This window comes from Mustela erminea, chromosome 5 (assembly GCF_009829155.1).
Source record: "Mustela erminea isolate mMusErm1 chromosome 5, mMusErm1.Pri, whole genome shotgun sequence".
NCBI classification, from domain to species: Eukaryota; Metazoa; Chordata; class Mammalia; order Carnivora; family Mustelidae; genus Mustela; species Mustela erminea.
Genome location: NC_045618.1, coordinates 126,910,770 through 126,934,756, shown reverse-complemented (window position 1 = coordinate 126,934,756; position 23,987 = coordinate 126,910,770). Strand labels below are relative to the sequence as shown.

General features: G+C 35.8%; 1 protein-coding gene across 13 annotated transcripts in view; it reads right to left on the bottom strand.

The window, feature by feature from the left end:
• Positions 1–23,987, bottom strand: part of CEP128 (centrosomal protein 128) — a 408,542-nt gene that overhangs the window by 302,530 nt on the left and 82,025 nt on the right. For all 13 annotated transcript variants that reach the window (XR_004286107.1, XM_032344800.1, XM_032344799.1 and 10 more), the window contains 2 exons: positions 23,349–23,481; positions 15,531–15,682 (listed from right to left, as the gene is read on the bottom strand). Coding sequence is in view for 12 of the 13 variants with exons in the window: in XM_032344800.1 (XP_032200691.1) it covers positions 15,531–15,682; positions 23,349–23,481 (285 nt within the window). In the remaining variant the exon portion in view is untranslated. The remainder of the gene's footprint in view (positions 1–15,530; positions 15,683–23,348; positions 23,482–23,987) is intronic.

Genomic DNA, 23,987 nt, shown 5'->3' with positions numbered 1-23,987 from the left:
AAGTAAATCTTTAAAAAAAAAAAAGAAAAGAAAAGAAAAAAAACTACACATTAAATATAACATTACCAGGGCGCCTGGGTGGCTCAGTGGGTTAAAGCCTCTGCCTTCGGCTCAGGTCATGATCCCAGGGTCCTGGGATCGAGTCCCACATCGGACTCTCTGCTCAGCGGGGAGCCTGCTTCCTCCTCTCTCTCTCTCTCTCTGCCTACTTGTGATCTCTGTCTGTCAAATAAATAAATAAAATCTTTAAAAAAAAAAAAAAAAAAAAAAAAAAAAAAAAAAAAAAAAATATAACATTACCAGTGTATGGATAGGTATTTGTAAATGGGACATGAGGATTAACATGAATTCAACTAGCATTCACAGAGTGCCAACTATGGACACAAGGCTAGGCTCAAGGGCTATGAAAAATACAAGGCAAGGTCATGTTTCTCAGCTAAAAGAAAACCTGATTACTGCCACTGTGGTTTATGACGTGACTAACAGCAATCAGCCCCCATCCCTACCTAATATACTCTCCTATTCCATAGAGGCTACAAAACTCAATGTTTAGCACTCACTTAAGCTACGTTGGGGATGGGGGATGGCAAATTAGACTCAATACAGAAAGAATTAGAATGTAGAAATGAGGTAGAGACAACATAACTGCTAATTTGGCTCTTTGCTACTGGCCAGCAAGGTCTTAGAGACAAGATTTATTTTGTTCCATAGTGAATATTCCCTTGTGAATATCCCCCTTTGTGCTATCCCTTTTTGGAAGCCTAAGCAAGGCCACATCCAGCAGTATTATTATAAACAACTATTACATAAAATACCTAGAGCAGTTCTATTTCCCACACTAACCCTAACTGATGTTATAAAGTTTTGCTTGTACTGTGTAAACAAAAGAACAGATTTAATAGGATTTCACCTGAAATTCTCAGCCTCTCAATTAAGCCATGCCCCATTCACCTCTATTGGGAAATTAGCCTGACATATTCTTGCATGTTTTGATAGACTCATCCATTTCTACATAATTTAGGTGTTTTATGAACTGATAGTGAGAGGACAACTAATCAATTTTCCACAGTCAGGAGAATTAAGGGAAGTCTCCGAATAAAAGAACTCAAACCAAGCAAAACAAGCATGGTAGATAATACAGGCACAGGAAGCTAGACTGGGCCAACACTCGTTGGGATTTCACTATTTAAAACTTTTTAAAGTCATGATTGGTGGAAAGTAGAATATACACTTAAAATCTGGGAATCAATTTTTCTTAACTCAAGCAAAATATCTATTAATAATCTTTAAAAACTGATTCAAACCCTTTTATGAGTTAGGGATCAGCCACAAAATATCAGGGGCTATTGTAGTAGCCATGTCACAAATAATTCTTCCTTTACAAAAAGAAACTTCTGTCTTTTCTAGCCTTCTAATTTGACTACGTACACTATTATCATTTTCTCTTTGCCAAATGAAGCAGGGACACATAAAAAGACATTAATCCCAAATAACAGGTTCCTCGGTCTTTCTCAGTGATTAAAAATAATTATTTCTCCACAAATCCTAGGAGAACATATCTGCTTCATACAACTAGAGTTTCCTTGTACTTTTTAATGAAACATGATACTAAGCTTAAGCAAAGTACAGAAAATAATGTTCAATTAATTAAATACATTCATCTCTTTGTGAAGAAATAAAATATTAACTTCTGTTTCATTAACCATGATGTTCACTACATGAAACATTTTAAATACACATTTCTTCAGAGTGTTCAACTTATTACACAGGGGACACATAATTAACATCTAGGCCCCAGCAACACACTGGGGAAATTCTGACCCCGGCATACATCTCTCAAGTACATTTGTGTTTTCTTCGTTTTTCTCACACTCTATTAGACCAATACTTTTAACTCTGCAACTCTAATGTTTAAACTAAAGTAGGCACTTTGGGAGAAGAAAATTTGAATATAGATATATTCTTTCAGAAGGTTGGTATTTGGAACTGCTTTTGATGGAGGTGCAACAACCTCTGATTAACACATTTGCTATGAAATGCAATAGGACAAAGCAGTTATCAATAAAAGACAGACACCTGTGTTTTACCGGTATTGATTTGGCCCCTGAGAGGACCAAGATAAAGTACACAGTTCAACTAAAGAAATATGTCATCTCTAATTACATTACATATAGTGAAAAGAACTTAAATGTAATCTAACACTTAAAATTATTGCTCTACATCATTAGAGAGTATTACAGTTTACTGGAAACAGATCAGACACATTATCGTACATGATACAATAGCACTGTGTACCTGAGAGAAATCAACTTTTCTTGATTTCTCAATTTTGATTTCTTGAGAGAAATCGAAGCTAAGGAAGCCTAAATGAGATAAAAGAGTCCTATTTTCTTTTTTTTTTTTTAAGTAAATACGGTTTCAAACAAAAATAACAATCCCCTGAGATTCCAACCCCACATCCATTAGGATGGCTACCATTAAAATAACCAAAAGCCAAGTAACAACAACAAAAGCAACACAAGTGTTGATGAGGATGTGGAGAACCTGGAACCCTTGCACATGGTTGGTAGGAATATAAAATGGTATAGCCACTGTGGAAAAAAGTATGGTGGTCCCTCACAAGATTACACACACAATTACCTCATGATCTACTAATTCTATTTTGGGATATGTACCCTCAAAAATTGGAAGCAGAGTCTCAAAGAGATATTTATATATTCATGTTCATAACAGTATTATTCACTGTGGAAGCTAAAATGTGGAAGCAACCCAAGTCTCCATCAACTGATGCATGGATAAGCAAAATGTGGTATATACATAGACTGGAATATTATTCAGCCTTGAAAAGAAAGGAAATTCTGTAATATACTGCAGTACAGATGAACTTGGAGGACATCATGTTAAGCGAAGTAAGCCAAACACAAAAAGACAAATACTGTATGATTCCACTTATATGAGGTACTCAGAGTAATCAAACTCATAAAGACGAAGTCTAATAGTTATAACGCTAGTTGCCAGAAATGGGGAGGGGGGTTTGGTTAGGATGGGGAGTGGAGTTATTAACTGATACGGAGTTTCAGTGGGGATAAGGATGGATGATTATACAATGTAAATTTATTTACTACCACCAAACTGTACATTTAAAAATGGTTAAGATGGTAATTTTTTGATTTGTATATTTTACTGTAATTAAAAAAAAAAAAGAAAAATAATATACCCTTTTTTGACTCCAGTGGATTTCCTAGGAAGGGCTGGCTATGACAGATGTTTCTTTAATCAGTTCTTGACAGAATCCAAGACTACCACACTCCCACCATACAGTCTGTCACACTCAGACCAAGTAAGATCAGCGTACTTTCCATACCAACAGGAATTCAAGACATGGCTCCTAATCCAATTTAATAGCGTCCAATCACATTCCCACCTGTTAAGTTTCACCTGTATTTAAGTAAAATTAAAAAGTCACACTGACCTCATTTCAAGTGCTCTAGGACTACAGATGGCTAATATGTTGAACAGCACGGATATAAAACATCTCCAGCGTTGTTGAAAGTGCTACTGGACAATGCTAATCTAAGGCAACCATTGATTCATATCAACATGACTTGATATTCTTTACAATTTTTCTTCCCCTTTGTATAGGTAGAGCTCCTTTCTTGTTCTTAATGTTGATTATATAATCTTTCAAAAAAATAAATTGCATGAATTTTACCTAAGAGTGAAAAAAATTCCATTTATTCTCAAATATCAATACTTAGGACATATATTTTGTGGATACAATATGACTGAACATGATTCAATGGCTTGGTTTTAGTTTAGATCTGATCAAAGTTCATTTTATTTTGATATTTGGTTTCAATTATTATCTTAGCTGAATCACACCTGGCCTGTTAATGTTAATAATTTACCTAGAGATTGTGTGGATTTTTTAAAATATCAATTGGAAATAAAGACAACATTATTAATTCCCTTCCAAACAGATACTTTTCCTTTTCCTTGAATTACTGCCTAGACAATTACCCCTATTACATTGTTGAATAGAAGGGAAGTGTCTGCTGCATTTCCAATCAGTACTTGACTATTAAGTACAGCGTGTACTATAGGTTTTTAGTAGATACTCTTTGGTATCGGGAAATTTCCCTCTCTTCCTTTTTACTAAAAGTTTAACTCTTTTTACTAAAAGAATTTTAGTAAATTTTTAATTACTAATTAACGGATGTTGAACTTTCATAAATACATTATCTCTATGCATTGAGACACTAATATAATTTTCTGTTATACTGATTACAAGTGTTAAAACAACCGGGCACTGCTATAATGAACTGAATATATAGGAATAATACATAACCACGATATCAGTCTTTTGTTCCATATATAATCTGTGAATATCTTCCCCCAGTGTAGCTTGTTCTTTTAATTTTCCTAATGCAGCCAAATGCAAGAAAGAAATTTTTAATTTTGTTCAAGTCTGATTTATAATAGTTTCATTTATGATTCATGCTTTTGGTGTCCTAGGAGGAATCTTTGTTTACACATTGTTGTAAGTCATAATACAGTCATAGTAAGTACACAGTAAGTCAAGTAAGACTTCTTTTGGAAGGTTCTGCTGTTGTTGTTGTTGTTGAGTAAGCTCTACACCAAACGTGGGGCTTGAACTCAAAACCCTGAGATCAAGAGTTGACTGAGCCAACCAGGTGTCCCTGGTAGTAATTCTTTTAACTGTTTCACTTTCTTCCTCAGTATTAGTTATATACCTATTACTCTTCTTCTAGTAGTTACCATAGAGATTACTATATGCATCCTTCACTTACTAGTATATGAAGTAGATTACTAATTTTACAGGACCCTTCAATGAGAATCAAAGACCCATTAGAGGGGCCATCATCCCCCAGATGAGTGGATGGAAGCTCTATTCCAAATAGACACAGTCAAAGGACTGAGGCTCCCTTTTCCCAACCAGTCCCCCCACTGGGCAGAAGGCATCATAGACTTAGATTGCTCCTGTCCCAGTTCTCTCATACAATGAAGATTCCACATAGAAGGGGCTAGCTGAGAGATCATGGATTACCAACCCACTCAGCATCACACCTGAAGAGCTGGGGTATCACCCCAGAGGGAAGCAGGCTATAGTCCCTCAACCCAGCTCCAGTAAAGTGACACAGAGGGTCTATTAAGAGGAAGGGGGACGGGTGCCTGGGTGGATCAGTGGGTTGGGACCTCTGCCTTCAGTTCAGGTCATGATCCCAGGGTTCTGGGATCAAACCCCGCATTGGGCTCTCAGCTCAGCGGGGAGCCTGCTTCCCCCGCCCCTGCCTGCCTCTCTGCCTGCTTGTGATCTCTGTCTGTCAAATAAATAAATAAAATCTTAAAAAAAAAAAAAAACAGAGGAAGACATAAGTTATATAAACAGAGAACCGACAGTTTTGACTAAGGGGACTGACTTTATTTGTAACAGAACATAAAAAAATTACAGTCTAAGGATGATATCAAAAAATAATAAAGACAGCTCAGAAGAACATTCTTGGAGTCAGAAAATGCTCCCAAACACTGGCAACACCATACTCTTACAAAGAAGCCCATCTTTAACTGCACCGGACTGTGGTACAATTTATATCCCAGTGAACATAAGAAGGAAGGAAGGAAGGAAGGAAGGAAGGAAGGAAGGAGCAAGCACTCAGCAATTAATGGAGAGGATAAAATCTATGTGGGATATCAACAGAGTCAGACTAGACAGAAGTTTAATCGGGAGATCAGGGAACTAGAGAGTGAAAGAGAGCCCAGCTAAAACCACAATCATCCCTGCTGGTCATGGAGACTCTGCACATACTCAAGGCTGCACCCTCTGAGAAGCAACATCAGAAAATGCACACTGTAGGGAAAATAAGTTCCACTGAGCTACTCCAGTCAATTTGCTAAACTAATAGAAAAGCAAGTAATAACAGCAAACCACAGAAGGTATAGAGTTCGTATCCAGACTAAATACATTACATAAAATGTCAAATTCAACAAAACCCAATAGACACAAAAAGAATTTTAAAAGTGTGACCTATTCAAAGAAAAAAAGACAATTGAAACTCCCTTTGAGGGGAACCAGATTCTGAACTTAAAATTTTGTTAAAAGTTACTGAAAGTGTGCTCAAAGAGCTAAAGGAAACCATTTTTTTAAATGAAAGGTATCTATGATGATAATATCATAAAGACAGCAATAAAAAGACAGAAATTTTTAAAAATGGAAATTATGAAATTGTAAAGTCCAGTAAGTTTAATGAAAAATTCACTTGAAAGGCTCAATAGATTTGAGCTGGCAAAAATAATAATAAAAATAATGAATTTTTTTTAAAAAACCAAAAACATTCTTTTAAAGATTTATTATATGAGAGACAGGGCATGTGAGGGAGAGGGGTAAAGGGAGAGAGAGAATCTCAAGCAGACTCCCTGCTGAGCAAGGACCCCCCCCCAACACACACACCAACCACACACACACACACACACACACACACACACATAGGGATAGACCTCATAACTCTGAGATCATGACCTGAGCTGAAATCAAAAGTTGGACGCTTAACCAACTGAGTCACCCAAGTGCCCCCCAAATCCAAAAACATAAAGATAAATCAGTGGTGATTATGCCATCTGAAAAAGAGAGAGAAAAAAGAATACAAATGAACAGAGCCTCAAAGAAATGTGGAATGCTAACATACCTGCAGTAGAAATACTAGTTGTAATGGAGAGAAAGAAACAAAAAATACAGGAAAAAATTATGGCTAAAAGTTCCCAAATTTGAAAAAAACATTAAGCTATATTGATGAACTACAAGTAGGATAAATACAAAAACCTTCACCCAAATATATCGGAGTCTAACCTGAAGGCAAAGACAATAAGAAAATCCGGAAAGCGGCAAAAGAAAAGTGGCCCATCATGAATGAAGAATCCAACAGGATCAAAAGTTGACTTCTCATGAGAAACAAGGAAGAACAAAACCAGTAGGATGGCATATTCAAAGTGTGAAGAAAATCAACTAAAATCTTATATCCAGCAAAATTATCTTTTTTTTTTTTTTTTAATGAGGTGCAATAAAGACATTTCAGGCCAACAAAAAATGGAGAATGTATTGCTAGCAAACCAGCCTTACAAAAAATATTCGAGGAAGTTTTTCAGGTTGAAAGCAATTGATATTCAATAGTAATTCAAATCAACACATATAAAGAAAGAGTGCCAGGAGAGTCTAGTGATTCCACCCCCATGGTCACAGATGACCGTACCAATGATTTGATACTGAACCCAAAATAGTGATGACTCAAGTTTTCTTATCTTTGTGATCTAAAGAGTCTCAATGACCGCATCAGTTTGGTAACAGGTATGGAATCTGTTTTGTCCATGAAACCCAAAGGGCAGCTGTCAAGATAGTTTCTCGCCTCCCTACATTAAACCACCCATTTGAGTGTGTTCCAGTTTCTTGTAACCTAAAAGGAACAAACAAATATAACTGGACAATGTGATGTAGTAAGTCTATAAAACTATAAAACCATTGTTTGGATTTTCAATCACCAAATACCAATTTCTATTTAAAGGCATTTCTGCTGCTTTTTGTCTTTTGATGACTCTTTGTTTTTACATTTATTGTTCTGTCCTCAGAGGATGGGGGCCATCTTCGTACAGTAGGGATGGGTGCTCCTCATGCCCACTTCCTAAGGTTCGGACTCCCCATACCCCTGGTTCCCCATTTTAAGTCTCACTATGATTCATGCCCATCCTGGCTTTTCTTTTCTTTCTTTTTTTTTTTTAATTTCTTTTCAGTGTTCCAGAATTCATTGTTTATGCACCATACCCAGTGCTCCATGCAATACGTGCTTGAAGTGAAACTTCAGTGCTAAATGTGAGTTCAATGATTATGACTTCACTGCAGGCAATGAATATTGCTTTCATTTGTGTACCCCCAGATTCCAGCACCAGACTCAATACCTAACAGACTCTTAATCAAATTTTATTGAATGAAAGACTAAATAAATTGGGTTTTTCTTGCCAATTAGAAGATAGAAAAACAGATCATTAGACCAGAAACCAAACCACATATTAAGTTATATAACCTAAGCATACATATGGATGGAAGTCTCATAAAATCCTTCGAGGAATAAGCAAAAAAAATGTATCTAATTTTTTATTAAACCCTACCTACCTATCCAGCTTTTAATAACAGTTACTATATATTTTGGTTCTCAGATTTCTATTCTGTTTATAATGTCCTGTTCTCTGCTAGAATTAACTATCTTATTATCTTATTTCTTAACATATTAATGATCCATGTTTGTTTGTTTGTTTTAATTTTTTTATTTTTTAGAAACATATATTTTTATCCCCAGGGGTACAGGTCTGTGAATTGCCAGGTTTACACACTTCACAGCACTCACCAAAGCACATACCCTCCCCAATGTCTATAACCCCACCCCCCTTCTCCCAACCCCCCTCCCCCCAGCAACCCTCAGTTCGTTTTGTGAGATTAAGAGTCACTTATGCTTTGTCTCCCTCCCAATCCCATCTTGTTTCATTGATTCTTCTCCTACCCACTTAAGCCCCCATGTTGCATCACTCCATATCACTCGACTTCAGGGAAATACAAATCAAAACCACAATGAGATATCACCTCACACCAGTCAGAATGGCTAAAATCAACAAGTCAGGAAATGACAGATGCTGGCGAGGATGCGGAGAAAGGGGAACCCTCCTACACTGTTGGTGGGAATGCAAGCTGGTGCAACCACTCTGGAAAACAGCATGGAGGTTCCTCAAAATGTTGAAAATAGAACTGCCCTATGACCCAGCAATTGCACTACTGGGTATTTACCCTAAAGATACAAACATAGTGATCCGAAGGGGCACGTGCACCGGAATGTTTATAGCAGCAATGTCCACAATAGCCACACTATGGAAAGAACCTAGATGTCCATCAACAAATGAATGGATAAAGAATATGTGGTATATATACACAATGGAATACTATGCAGCCATCAAAAGAAATGAAATCTTGCCATTTGCGACAACATGGATGGAACTAGAGCATATCATGCTTAGCGAAATAAGTCAAGCAGAGAAAGACAACTATCATATGCTCTCCTGATATAAGGAAGTAATGATCCATGTTTTAAAGGTGATTTCTGTTGACTCCAACATCTGAAGAGTCTATATGCCTATTTCTATTTCTCGCTTAGATCTTATATTTTAGTAATGGATTTTCTTGATAGGACTGCTAAGTTTTGATCAAATGCTAAACACTGTATGACAAATTACAGAAATAATGAGGGCTCTGGAGGATAATGCCTTCCTCCTCGAAAGATCTGTTTTTGTTTAGATGGGCAGCTAGGGTAGGGACGGATAATGTCACAGCAGATTCCAAACTATGCTACAGGTTTTGTGACTGTTGGATCCCAACCGGAAGTATGTGATGATTAGCACGGCCCTTCTTCTTAAAGACATGACTCCTCCTATCCTTATACCCTGGTAACTCTCTGATAACTTCAAACATATTTTTAAAAATATATGTCTTACCCAGGTTTTTCTAGTTTTTCTCAGTAGAAAGTTTGTTCTGCAACAAGCTAATCCACCATTAACAAAGACAGAAACTGTTCACTAATCAGAATTGCCAAAGTTTACCTAATTTGTTAATCTTCACTAAGGGAGAGCAAACTATAGCCTAACAACATCATAGGTTCCCCCCAAATAAGTACTGTATCACATAAACTCATACTTCACACAAGGAAAGTAATAGAAATTAAATGTGTTTAATACATATGAAAAAAATTGCCAACACTGACCTTTGCTTATGTTAGCCATATGTTACTTACTAAAACCTTTTTTTTGCAAAGATAATTTATACCATTCGAACATTTAAGAGTATAACAGGCGCTCTGTTTTCATTAATGCTGAATATAATCTTATAGAAAGCTGCCTGAAAACAAAAATCTAAAACACAATTTAAGTCTTCACTTAAAATGATAAGGCTATCAAATTAAAATCACTGTAAAGGTAACTATAAAGGCTATTGGAATAATGCATGAACAATTAAAATGTGTATTACAAAGCCTACTTTATATCCATTTAACAGCATTTGTAGTGGTCAAGAAATGAACAACTATGAATTACTAAGATTCTACAAAAAATATTACCTCATTTGTTACATATCACCTATTTTTCCATAGCAAGTCCTTGAATAGTTATTCCCAAAGGCATGTTATCTTTATAATTGCTTTTAACATCAAATCTATCTATAATTAACATAAGTTATCAATAATGCATTGTTCTGTGAAGAAGGTAGTTTCTCCCTCTTCCCCACCCCGACTTCATGCACGTGTCCATGGACATGTGCACACACATACCACAGAGACACACAAACGCCTACATGCTCAATTTACACATAAAACACATGAGGCAAAAATTATCAAGACTTCAAAAAATAAAGAATTTGAAAATTCACACTTTTATTCCTGAATTATTTCCTTAATGACCCTACTAAATAGTAAATCTTAGTGATGTCTTAAAGGAAAATTTAAAATATTTGGTCCACTTCTACTTTCTGGTTTGATGAAAATACCCATGCAACTCTGTTACAAACAATAGAAGAGCTGCCTTTCTTCACAACTCCAATATTTCCATATAGATGAATGATTTGAGAACTAAATCATCTTCAAAGTGTAAAAGTTTACCTCGTTTTACATGTAAGGCATGTCTGCCAATAGTCATCTTCATGAAGAACTTGGAGCATAGAGCATTTGTGGACTTAACAATCTGCTTCAATGTCTGTTAATTTGGTTGGTAACAGAGGCAGACCCCATCTCCCTAGGTTCAACAGTTTTAGCCTGCCTATACGGTTTTGCTGCCAATATTATTTTTCTTTATAATCGGTATATTAAAAATTACTTAGTACTCAGTACATTATTTTACAACAAGAACTTGGATAAGGAAGAAATTATCAAGATAAAAAAGAACAACAGAAAATTACAAACAGGGCAATTAAGGTCTCTAAGAAGGACTTTAAAGTAGTATTGAAGGGGGCATTATTACAGAGCAAAGCATCCAGCTTTATATAAGAAATGCAAGAATCAAGAGTTTATCTTAAAAGCATGTTAAAAGGAACAACCTTCCTTCTGTTCCTGAAGCACTAATCATCAAGAAGAAAAGTTATTATTGATTATCATTTCTGTTTTCCACTACCCTCTTTTTGAAAGTAAATTATGGCATTACAGTTCCAAGTTTCTGCTAATGAATAATCATGTCAGTTGTCACTCAATTATCACTTTCAACATTTAATCTAAATTATGTACAGCACCTTGTTTTTTTTTCTTTCTTTGAAGTTCCTCATTGAATTTAAAAGTCAAATTTTTTTTCTTCAAGAAAAGTAAGTTGATGGAAGATGGAGGCTGAGATTAAATCAGGGGGAATCATTGATCAAGGATACTTGGAATTCTTATGAATACAAATAGCCTATCAAGGTTAATGAGGTTCAACTCAAGTTTAGAAAAAGAAAAAAACTGTACTTAGTATTTCCTATGCATATACAGATTTAGGGTTTTAGGTACAATTTGAAAGGTAAATTATGCAAACCCAAACTCAGCTTTCATTCTGCTTTTTTACAAGCTCTTTTCACTGCTTTTCTCCAGTGTTAAACAACTGCTTAAAATATATAGTCTGGATCAACAAAAACTAAGGCAATTAGTGAGAAAGAGCAAAGGTCCCCTTGAATGCTGACAGACAAGTCTTCCAGAAATTAATGTGCTTTTAAAGAATGGCCAGACAACAAAAGTTAGCTTTGAAAAATAACCATAAAAAGTGTTCTACAATCTACTACTTCAGTCAACAAATACTAATTGAGTCCTAATATGGGTAAGACACTGTCAAGGGACACAAAGAAATACAGAGATAAGACCTGGTTCTTAACACATACTCATTTATGACCTGAAAAAGGATATATGTATTTAATTCGTAAGTGCCTTCCAGGGGGCACCTGGGTGGCTCAGTGGGTTAAAGCCTCTGCTTTCGGCTCAGGTCATGATCCCAGGGTCCTGGGATCGAGCCCCGCGTTGGGCTCTCTGCTCGGCGGGGAGCCTGCTTCCTCCTCTCTCTCTGCCTCTCTGCCTACTTGTGATCTCTGTCTGTCAAGTAAATAAATAAAATCTTTAAAAAATAAAAAAATAAAAAAAAATAAGTGGCTTCCAGAATGCCACAAGTCTGAATTACAACATCAGTGCATACTGGTAAATGGCCCAGAGCAAAATCTGTGCACAGCAACGTATCAAAAGAAAATGCAAACAGAAGGATGAGCATCAGAGTGAAGGCAGAGGAGATTGTTAGAAAGACAAAAGAAATCAGTTCAACATGCTCCAGAAATAAAAACAAGATCTGGTGAAATAAACAGATCCCTGGTTACAAGAACCCTGTTAAAGAGAGGTAGAGGGTGGGAGAGCCTTACCGTAGCCAGGAACAAACAGTCCCTTACACATCATTATGCTCTGATTGTGTCTACCAAGCAACTTTTGATTACTAATTTATAAAACCCAGGAATAGAAAATTGGGAGACTGGTGCCCTGTATAGAAGTGTTCAAATATCCATATAGAGCCCCCACAGGGTACATCAATGAGCTGGTACTCTTTTATACACTGTCTTCTAATGGGTTTGTTAGTATGAACCAGTCTCCTGGGCCACATTAATTCTAGGACACAGAAAATTCAAGTTCCCAGATGTAAGAACAAGACCTTGAAACATGAGGTCTTCGCCAAGGTAAGGATATTGAGGTCAGATTTGTCTTAGTGACAGGACAGCCTCTTCTGCAGTCCCCTATCTCCTTCATTTCAACTCATTTTGAAATTTTAAAGACATATACCTAGATACTTTAAGGCAGTGTGAAAAATGTGCAGTAAGAATATTAGTGATGTGAGTAAGAGGACGGGTACAGAAGGAAGGACTTTCACTTATAGCTGCTATAGTAGAAGGCGGCTTCAGGAAGGAAAAGGCTTAGGATTTCCACAAAAAGAGGACATTACAGAAACAGTGAACTATGGGAACAAAGAAAAAAGAAAATGGAAATGAGTAGTAAAGTTTAAGAGAAAAAGACTGTGTATAAGGTTTTGGAGGAAAGGTCTTAGGAAGTTGAGATTAAAGAGAAAGAGACTAGTGATTGAACAAACCACAGGGAAGAGGATTGCAGCAAACCAATAGTCACATTTTATGTATGTTTTCTTATTTATATTCAGTTTTTAAAAAGAAACTAAAGAAGATTAATATTCATTATAGACTGCATAAGGCAACACCAATTGTTTTTCCAAAGAGAGAGAGCGAGCGCAAGTAGGACAGAGGGAGACAATCTTAAGGAGGCTCCAAGACCAGCACTCAACCAAATGTAGGGCTTGATCTAATGACCCTGAGATCATGACTCAAGCCAAAACCAAGAGTCAACGCTTAACCAACAGCCACCCAGAGGCCCCCAACAACAAATATTTTTGAAAAATAAAGTAGAAACCGAATGCTTTTCAATTAAATTTCAATCAAATACCCAACAGAAGTCACCTTGAGTGACCCATGACTATTATCTTCACAGAGTCTACTCAAGACATCATTTTGAGAACAGCTTGGAGATATTCAAAGGGCCTTCACTAGGTATGAAAAGCCATAATCAGAAGCATCACAAAATCTGAAAGAATAGATATAAAATTTAGGTAATTATTTTATTGTTAAAAACAAAGAAAGGGGGAAAAATAAAACTGGTTAATGAGAATTTCTTCCAGAATAAACAATGTCTTTTTGTAATTCCTTTTTGATGGCAACTGGGAGAAAAAATATTTCATCCTCCAAAAGGAATTTGAATCAGATTTGAGACAAACTCAAAGAACTTTATGCATCAATTTAGAAGGTCACACACACAGACAAGGAAATTTTCCAGCTTTTGTTCCTTGCCATGTCACCACCAACTAGAACAGTGCCTGGCATGTAATAAACAGTCATTAAGTATGTAGTATGTAAGTAAATTTTCGATCTCTCTGCCCAACTGTCTTTCACATCCAAACCCGTAAAACCAATCCAAACTAACCCAAGAGAATGCCAACTCTTTCCCTAACCCAGGTGAAAATGTTAAAAGAGCCATTGTTAGGACAAGGGGAAAGCAGGCTCTTTGAACAAGAGCATTATTAGATTATTATAATATTTTAAATGCCTATGAATGTGAAATTTTTTTTTATATGATTCTGCAAGTGTTAAATGAAATGAAACAATGGAAAGGAAGGGAGGGAAGAAGGACAAAACAATACGTGGTTATAAACAGCTTTGATACTTATTACTACCTTTGATACTTATTAGCATAGTATTTTTGATATTTCTCTACCTTTGATACTTATTAGCATAGTATTTTTTTTTTAAGATTTTTTATTTATTTATTTGACAGAGAGAGATGACAAGCAGGCAGAGAGGCAGGCAGAGAGATTGGAGGAAGCAGGCTCCCTGCTGAGCAGAGAGCCTGATGTGGGGCTCGATCCCAGGACTCTGGGATCATGACCTAAGCCGAAGGCAGCGGCTTAACCCACTGAGCCACCCAGGCACCCCTAGCATAGTATATTTTTAATTTTTAATATTTAACTTTGGAAAAATAATATTTTAGCACTTTTGTCATCAGGATCAAAGGCTAAAATAATTAATACCCATGAAGCAAACTTTAGAAGTCCTACAATTACAGTTGTTCTGATAACATTTCTGATAAATATTTATTATGCATGTAGAGGGCTTTGTAAAAAGTATGCCAATATTTCATTATCTTTATAATCTGAATCTTGATCCAAATCTAAAATACATTTTCCACTGATGCACTGACAAGATGAAAGAGAAACTCAAACTGCAGTAACATTAAATACTTCCTTTGGATTATATAAAGTTAGGTGTCTTTAACACCAATTTTCTACCTTTCACTATAATTTAGAAAATTCTTCAAATGTGGTATCTTATAACAACTAGAATACAACCCCACTAATAAAAAGAGATACAGAAGAGGACTGCTACATATCTATTTCCAAATGTGTCATCCAAGTTTGATATAATATACATAATTATATTGGAATTAAGACATTTCCTTTTTATAAAGTTCTTTCTTCTGATTTTTAATAGTTTTGAATAATTATCCCAATTCTGCCTCATGTAGAGCTGTGGGAGATTTAAAAACCTTTATGGTACCCTTTTTGCTATGCCAGTTTCACCCCCCAAAATAAATGATAATCCACCATTCCTTCAAGAAAGACCCCTTCTATCTGAAGGAAGGGCTCGATTGCCACGACCAAAAATTATTTTCAAGTTTGATAGGTTCCTGGCATTAAGATCCAAATGAAAGAGAAATGAATCCATAGACATATCTATGTATAATTAAGGTAGTCATCTACATAACTTTACATTATGCTAGAGTTCATAAAATACCAGACTTTCTATTAAAACTTCATTAAGCAATTCTCTGAAACAAAACTAAAGTCCTTTGACTACAACTTAAAAATAGCAAAGTCACCTCAATTTGTGCTGCAAACTGTGCTTTCTCCTTGTCTCTTCGCTCCATGCACCGCTTCGCTTCCTCTAACTCAGATGCCATTGCGCTGAAGTTCAGCTGCACCCTCAAATCTGACATCTGCTTCTCCAGATTCTCTTTTTCCTGCTCAACCCCTTGAAAGAGAAAAATGTAAAGCTTGATTGTTGTTCTTTATTCACAGGAGAATGTACTTTCAAATGGTACAAAGCCTTGATGTTCTAATATTCCAGCTAACATAACCCACTTATTAACACTGTCACTCAACAGACTTTTCAGAATTTGCCAGCCTATTGTTTCAAGTCTCACTCAGTATTCTAAAATATATACACTGATGTGTTATCCAATATTATTCTATTTTGATACTAAAACTTGAAATGATATAGGATTTCTAGTACAATTGAGCTCAGGAAAATCCTACATATTTTTCCTTTGGTTTTCATTAAATCTGTACCTCCAAATTCTAACACACAAATATTAAAAGAATGTTCACTTAAGTTATACATTAGCTGAAAGTTACTGAAGTTGACACACAAAATAATTCTTTCTTGCAAAAGAAACAAATGATACTGTTAAATCTCTGTGTATGATCACTAACTAACTTACTAATTCTGGAGACTACCACCTGAAATTATATCACTGAACAATACAGAGAGACTTAGTATTTAATTCAACATACTTGGATGTGATGCACAGGACACTGTACTACCATCTTCTTCAAACATAAATTACACAAAAACCTTTTCTCAATAACCTTACACTCTAAGAATAGAAATAAGATATATAAACCACATCCTTAAGTCTAAGATGACAAAAATTGGAACATGTATTATCAATTTAACTGTTTTTCTAGTAGTTTCCTTTCCAGGAAAGGAAAAGAAGGAAACACTAGCAAATTAAATTTATACATCATTCATAAGACACATGTGAACTTAAGAGATACCAAAGTGTTCAAAATTGTATATCAAGGACATACATGGGTGGAAAATACATAGGCATTTTAATAGCATGATAAAAGCAATGACGGATACTATACAGATATTTTACAGTTACAGTTATCATACAGAAATAGTAAAAAGGATAGAGTGATTAACTCTATCTTGATGAAAAACTCAGGTAGAAAGACATAGAAAGTATGTTAGCTTTAAAGAATAAATACAGAATGTCACCAAGCAAAGGAGATGAGGAGTTGGGGTGATAATTCAGGGAAAGGAAGTGGCATAAAGCAAGAGGTCCAGTACTGGATTTAATTTTCAGATAAATGCACTCAGCACTTCCACATAGCTACCACATATGAGGGAAGGAAGAGGGACAGTGGGCAAGGTGTTTACACATTGCCAGGGAGCTTAGAAATTATCTTATAGACCAGGAGTTAGCACACATTTTCTGTGAGTGGTCAGATGGTAAATATTTTAGCCTTATGATCTCTGTCACAACTGCTCAACTCTGCCATTGCATTGCACAAGCAGCCTGGACAGTGAATAAATGAATGGGAACAGCTGTATTCCAATAAAGCTTATTTACAAAGTCTGGATTTGCCCCTTGGCCATACTCTACAAAGCCCTGCTCAGTTTCCAACCTGAAAACAGGCATATTTGTTTATGTGTGAAAGTATTTATTCATTTTATAAACACATACTTTAAATTTTTTATTTAGATAGGTATAAATAGGCATATGTGTGTGCATATAATATATACGTTTAGAGTGTCTATCTTAATATATAGACATATATTTCAGGATGTATGTTAGAATATATACAAAGTAACAGGAAGATATATTATAAAAAATATGGAGATATTAATACATATGAATACATGTATAAATACATATACATAATTTGTGAAACATATATTTAATGTGGAAACATAGTAATTTGTTAAGTTTCATAATCTAGATGCACATAAAATAGTATGGATATATATAAATATATACTTAGGCACACATACATACATATATAATGAAACATTTAGCAAAATTAAAATACTCAAAACGTAAGATATAAAATAAAAATTGTGTTACAAACACTCTCCTCTCACACCCAGGAGATTGTCTCACACATTTCACTTTGAAGAACACTTGCTACAAACATGATGGGTCTGAGGGTGCCTGGGTGGCTCAGTGGGTTAAGCCTCTGCCTTCGGCTTAGGTCATGACCTCAGGGGCCTGGGATCGAGCCCTGCATCGGGCTTTCCACTTGATAGGAAGCCTGCTCCCCCCTTTCTCTCTCTGCCTGTCTCTCTACCTACTTGTGATCTCTCTGTCAAATAAATAAATAAAATCTTTAAAAAACAAAACAAAACAAAACATGATGGGTCGGTACAGCATAGCAGTTCAGAATTCAGGTTTGGGGAGAAAGAGATTCAGGTCTGTTACTTCCCAAAACTATGACCTTAGGCAACCTCTTTGTTCTTCAGTTGTGGTTTTTTTTTTTGTTCCCTAACTCATTCAAATGAGAATAAGATTAGTACCCTTCTTATAGTGTAGTTCTTAGAACTTAAAACTGAAGCTCTAAGAACTAATGAATAGCAAAATGCTGCATATATAGTAAGAGCTCAATAACCTACGGCAAAAGGTTTTAAGCAAGAGTAACATGAATGGATCAGAGAAAGACAACTATCATATGATATCCCTGATATGAGGAAGTGGAGATGCAACGTGGGGGGTCTGGGGGGTAGGAAAAGAATAAATGAAACAAGATGGGATTGGTTGGGAGACAAACCATAAGAGACTCTTAACGTCACAAAACAAACTGAGGGGGGCCAGGGGGAGGGGGGGTAGGAAGAGGGTGGTGGGGTCATGGACGTTGGGGAGGGTATATGCTATGGTGAGTGCTGTGAAGTGTGTAAACCCGGAGATTCACAGACCTACCCCTGGGCCTAATAATACATTATATTTTTTTAAAAAATATTTTTAATAAAAAGAGTGACATGAATGGTTTGTGGCTTAGAAAGCATCCCTTTAGTAGCAGCAGTATCGAAGACAGATCACAGAGGAACTAGAATAAGTTAAGAGGGTAATACAAATGAGACAAAGCATGCTTAAACTGGGACAGTGGGAATAAAAAAGAAGATGGGCCAAATTCAAGAAATACCAAGATCTATAAATAGGCAAGGACAAAGCAGACAGAGGAGAGAAGGAATAATTTCTGATGTTCTTTGTAATCAAGTCTTGACTATTTGGATAAAGGATGGTGGCACAAACTGAAACAGGAAATAAAAATAGTTTTTGAGGAAAGGATCTGTTGACTGGTGCATTCTGTGGAATAGCAGATAGAGATGTCCAATGAGAGACTCCAACTGGGGTGCTAAAGATTAGTGGACTCAAGATTTCATTACAGGTGACAACAAAAGCATAAGATTTAAATAACAACCTCTAGGGAGAAATATTAAGTGAGAAACCCCATAAGGATGATTCTAGGCAACACCCAGCATTTAAAAGACAAGCTGTAAACAAACAGAAAAGATTCAAACAAAAAGAATGAAAACAAGGAACTCAGAAGAACCAAGAAAGAGTAGAAACATGGAAGTCAGTTAAAGAGTTCCAAGAAGCAAGAGGAAAAAACTGGGATCAAGTTAAGAAAAGTAATAGCATGATTCCTTTGACTTTGACTCAGAAGACTACTAGTAAAGTAAGGTCAATTTCATTTTCTATTTTTTCAAAGACTTATTTATTTGAGAGAGAGAGAGGGAGAGAGAGAGAACAAGCAGGAGGAGTGGCAGTGGGAGAAGCAAATTCCCCGTAGAGCAGGCAGCCCAATACAGGGCTAGATCCTAGGACCCTGGGATCATGACCTGAGCCAAAGGAAGACTTAACTGACTGAGCTACCCAGCTGCCCCAGCAAAGTCAATTTAAAAAACAGATGTGGGGGGCACCTGGGTGGCTCAATGGGTTGGAACCTCTGCCTTTGGCTCAGGGTCCTGGGATCAAGCCCGGCATTGGCCTCTCTGCTCTGCAGAGAGCCTGCCTCCTCCTCTATCTCTGCCTGCCTCTCTGCCTACTTGTGATCTCTGTCTATCAAATAAAGAAATAAAATCTTTAAATAATAATAATAATAAATAAATGAAAACAGATGTGGAAGTTACTTTGCAACCAGTGGAGGAACAAACAGCAACCAGAGTGACTATGAGTGATTTCTTAAGCAGATTCAAAAAAAAAAAAAAAAAAAATACAAGTATTCATAAAGATTAAAATTTTAGAACATTAAGAGAAGGTGAAGAAGTTCATTATCATATTGATATGAGACCTTCCAGATATTTTTAAACCTTGTAAGTAGTTAAGGAAAGTGACATTCTTCTAGTCTTCAAAGACTTACACCAAGAATAACTAGATTTTTTAGAAGGAAAGAAAACATGTAACAAATGTACCACAGTCTTTTTCCAAACAAAATAAGTGTTAAGTGTTACATAAGTCTTATGTGCATCTTTATGAAAATCTGATGAATAATCAAAAACCTTGGGATTTTACTTTTAAAAATAAATTTTAAAATATTTGATGTCAAAATATATTTCAGTTATAACACATGAAACTTAAGTGAACTTAATGGCATGCAATTATGTTAGGATAGGTATGCCAGAATTTGCCTAGTGAATATTTTCTGGCAATGTGGAAATTCTAACTTAGGCAACATACTGAGTTATGTGTGGGGAATCTGGGAAAATATTTATCTTTCCTAATTTTGATAGTACACCAAATGCTCACAAGAGTTTCTCCAATAATTCAGATATTTGAGTAGGAAGCTTCCTTATGGAAATAATTTATAAGCTGAGCAGTCTGGACTAGTCTATTAGAAACCATTATAAAATTTCAATATTACTATATCTGTTACAAGTAAACTTCCAAAAAGAAATACATCCAGACTCATTAAATTCCACAACCTAAATCAATACCACCACTAAAAAGGTATTCTAATATTTCTCAAACATAAAATATTCTTAATCTACATAAGAAAAAGCTGGTCATATGGTTCATGACCACTTTTGCCAGATGATTAATTTCTGTCACGCATCTTGATCACAAAAAAGACAGGATCTCAATTTTAATTGTACATATTTCAAATTGGGATAAAATAAAATGAAAACATAGGTAGGGGTATTTCCAATTTAAGTACAAGGAGAAGTACACACACGCACACATTTAGGCATGGAAATAAGAAGCTAGAAAAAAATTCCACTACTTAGCTTTGCTGGCTCTTTCTAGGAGAAAGCCCCCCATGAGATAAATATGCCTGAAATGTGTTTAAAAATAAAGCAGAAGAGAGATTAAAATTGGATGTTAATATCAGCAATGAACAAGTTAAATCTGAAATTAAAAACATAATACCATTTACATTTGCATCCAAAGAAAATACTTAAATGTAAATCTAACAAAATCTGTATGACAAAAACTATAAAACTCTGATGAAAGAAATCACAGTTGAAGGAAATAAATGGAGAGACAGTTTATGTTCATGTATAGGAAGACACAATGATGCCAAATGTCAGTTCTTCCCAACCTGATCTACATATTCAGTGCAATCCCAATCAAAATCCCAGCAAGTTATTTTGTAAATATCAACAAACTAATCCTAAAAATATATGGAGAGGTGAAGGATCCAGAACAGCCAATGCAATATGAAGGAGAAGGACAAAGCTGGAAGACTAACACTATCCAACTTCAAGACATACCATAACGCTACAATAATCAAGAGTGTGGTAAGAACAACAACAACAAAAAATAGACAAATACATCAATGAAACAGAACAGAGGCCCAGAAATAAACAAACATCAAAGCAGTCAACTGATCTCTGACAAAGTAGCAAAGACAATACAGTAGAGAAAATGTTGTTTTCAACAAATAGTGTAGGGTGGAACAACTGGACACCCACATGCAAAAAAAAAAAAAAAAATCTAGATACAGACTTCTAGGTATCAAAATAAGAATTCCTTTTACAGGTATTAATTCAAAATGGATCACTGACCCAAATATAAAACAAAATTACAAAATTTTTAGAAGACAGGCAAAGTTGTGGATGACCTTGAGTTTGATGATGACTTTTCAGGTAGAAGAGCAGAATTATCACCTATGAAAGAAATAACTGATAACCTGAACTTCATTAAAATTAAAACTTCTCAGTTCTGCAAAAGACACGGTCAAGAGAATGAAAAGACAAGCTATAGACTGAAAATTATTTGCAAAGACATAGGTTGTTATCTAAAATATCAAGAGGACTCTTAAAATTCAACAAGATGCCAACCAACCTGCCTAAAAAATGAGCCAAAGCCCTTAATGAATACCTCATTAAAGAAGATATACAGGCTGGGGCTCCTGGGTGGCTCAGTGGGTTAAGCCTCTCCCTTTGGCTCAGGTCATGATCCCAGAATCCTGGGATCAAGCCCCGCATCATGCTCTCTGCTCAGCAGGGAGCCTGCTTCCTCCTCTCTCTCTCTCTGCCTGCCTCTCTGCCTACTTGTGATCTCTGTCTGTCAAATAAATAAATAAAATCTTAAAAAAAAAAAAAAAGAAGATATGCAGGTGAAAATATGCATAATAAAATATGCTCCACATCATATGTTATCAGGGAAATGTAAATTAAAACAAGATACCAGGGGCGCCTGGGTGGCTCAGTCCTTAAGCATCAGCCTTCGGCTCAGATCATGATCTCAGGGTCCTGGGATCGAGCCCCACATCAGGCTCCCTACTCAGAAGGAAGCTGCTTCTCCTTCTCCCACTCCCTCTCGCTCTCCTACTCCCACTGCTCCCACTCCTCACTGTGTCTCTGTCAAATAAATAAAATTTAAAAAGAAAAAAGATACTATTACAACTGCAAATACTGACAAAAATGTGGAACAACAGGAACTCTCATTCATTGCTGGTGAGAATGAAGAAATGATACAGCCACTTTGAAAGACAGTTTGAAGGATTCTTACAAAACTAAATATACTCTGACCATACAATCCAGCAATCATGTTCTTTGGTATTTACTCAAAGTAAATGAGAACTTCTGTCCATACAAAAACCTATATACGGATGTTTGGATTATAGCAGCTTTACTCATAATTGCCAAAATTTGGAAGCAACCAAGTGGTCTTCAGTAGTGAATAGATAGATAAACTGTGGTACATTCAGACAATGCCAAAAAAAATTTTTTAAAAAAAGGGGGGGGTAGAGATACAGAACTACCAAGCCATGAAAAGACATGGAGGAAGCTTAAAGGTATATTATAAATGAAAGAAGCCAATCTGAAACACTGTATGATTCAACTATATTAGATTCTGGAAAAGGCAAAATTATGGTAACGGTAAAAAGATCTGCTTGCCAGTGGTTAGAGGGGAGAGAGGGATGAAAAGGTGGAGCACAAGGGATTTTTAAGACAGGGAAATTACTCTATGATACTGTAATGGTGCCTAACTTTCACTTATACATAGTCCAATCCCACAGAATACACAACACCAAGAATGAATCCTAATGGAAACGATGGACTTCAAATGACAATGATATATCAAGGGTATGTACACATCAGTTATAACAAACATTCCTTCCAGTGAGAGGAATTTGATCATAGGGAAGGCTATGCATGTGTGGGAACAGGGGGCAAAGGGAATAATCTCAGTACCTTCTGCTCAATACTGCTATAAACACAAATCTAAAAGATAAGGTCTGAAAAAATATCGATGCTAAATTATGATTAGCTTATTGAATAACTTTGTTTTAGATCAAGAAATAAGATGATGAGAGCACACTGTATGAAATACAATTCTGAAAATGGGAAGTATTAAAGAACGATTAAAAAAAAAAACCCACACATTTACAAATCAGAATTATACCTCTCCTAAACCTCCAGTCATCTCCTTGTTCATCCTGAAGGTTCAACTGCTGCTTGGACATCTGAGATACTTGATGTTGTAAACCTTTTCGATCACCTTCTGCTTTCATAAGTTGTGTACGGAGCTCTTCCACCTAAATACATACAGTCAAAAATGACATTTCTATCAGTTTTAAATGCAGGAAAAGAATAACTGAACTTACAAATTATTTCAAATTATTCTTCTAGGGAAAAATATTACTTCTAACGGGCTATTGTCAGCACAAGTTGAAGCCAAGTTAATCTCCTTGTTATGCCAAGCACAGTGGAATAGTCTCTTGCTCTATTTCTTTATTCCTCCCATTCCTTCCACAAAGAATGAATGTCTTTTCCCCTTCTCTGTGTCTACTGAGACAAAGAACTTGACACCAAAGGGGAAAAAAAATCCTTTATTGTGAACTTAGTCCACTCTACTACTATTAACCCAAGCACCCCCATAACTCTTTTTCTACTTTTCACTCCTTTTCTATGAATATGGTCTATCTATTGATAAACTCAAGTGAAAAGATCACAATTTAGCATATTTTAATATCAAAGTACTGTTCAAAATAAGAAATAAATGCTGATGAATAAACTATAAACTCCTTGAGGTGAGTGACTA